Genomic DNA, 460 nt, shown 5'->3' with positions numbered 1-460 from the left:
CCCGCCCCCGACCGCGACTCCCCGCCGAACAGCCTGGAGTACGGCCTGGAGGGGGGCACTGGCCCCACGCAGCCCTTCTCCATTGACACACACACAGGTGAGGGCTGGGCACCCTCCCCAGCCCCTGCTGCACCCATGGGTGCCCAGCAGCTCATGCTGCCCTGGCAGGCGAGATCCGTGTGGTGGGACCCCTCGACTCCCAGCAGCACAAGAGCTACAGGCTGACAGTGCGGCTGACAGACACACACAACGACCTGAACCCGGCAAGGCGCCGGAGCCGCCTGTGTGACGTGACCGTGCGCCTGCAGGTGCGGGTGCAGGCATGGCGGGTGAACCTGCAGTGGGTGTGAGCACCACGCGTGCTGAACCTACCACCTCCCCCTCCCTTCAGGCTGTGCTGGACAAGGCACCAGTGTGTACCCCCGAAGTGCAGGAGCTGTGGGTCACGGCCAGGTCAGGT

The 460-nt window shown here is 67.6% G+C and overlaps 1 protein-coding gene across 1 annotated transcript in view; it reads left to right on the top strand.

Annotated features, from left to right (window-relative positions):
* The window catches only part of CDHR4 (cadherin-related family member 4), a 10526-nt gene that overhangs the window by 8057 nt on the left and 2009 nt on the right, over positions 1-460 (top strand). Inside the window, exons 10-12 of the mRNA XM_009996951.1 lie at positions 21-97; positions 169-308; positions 392-458. Of these exons, the coding sequence (XP_009995253.1) occupies positions 21-97; positions 169-308; positions 392-458 (284 nt within the window). The remainder of the gene's footprint in view (positions 1-20; positions 98-168; positions 309-391; positions 459-460) is intronic.

This window comes from Chaetura pelagica, unplaced genomic scaffold, assembly GCF_000747805.2.
Source record: "Chaetura pelagica isolate M959 unplaced genomic scaffold, ChaPel_1.0 scaffold24, whole genome shotgun sequence".
NCBI classification, from domain to species: Eukaryota; Metazoa; Chordata; class Aves; order Apodiformes; family Apodidae; genus Chaetura; species Chaetura pelagica.
This window is presented reverse-complemented; position numbering and strand designations above follow the sequence as displayed.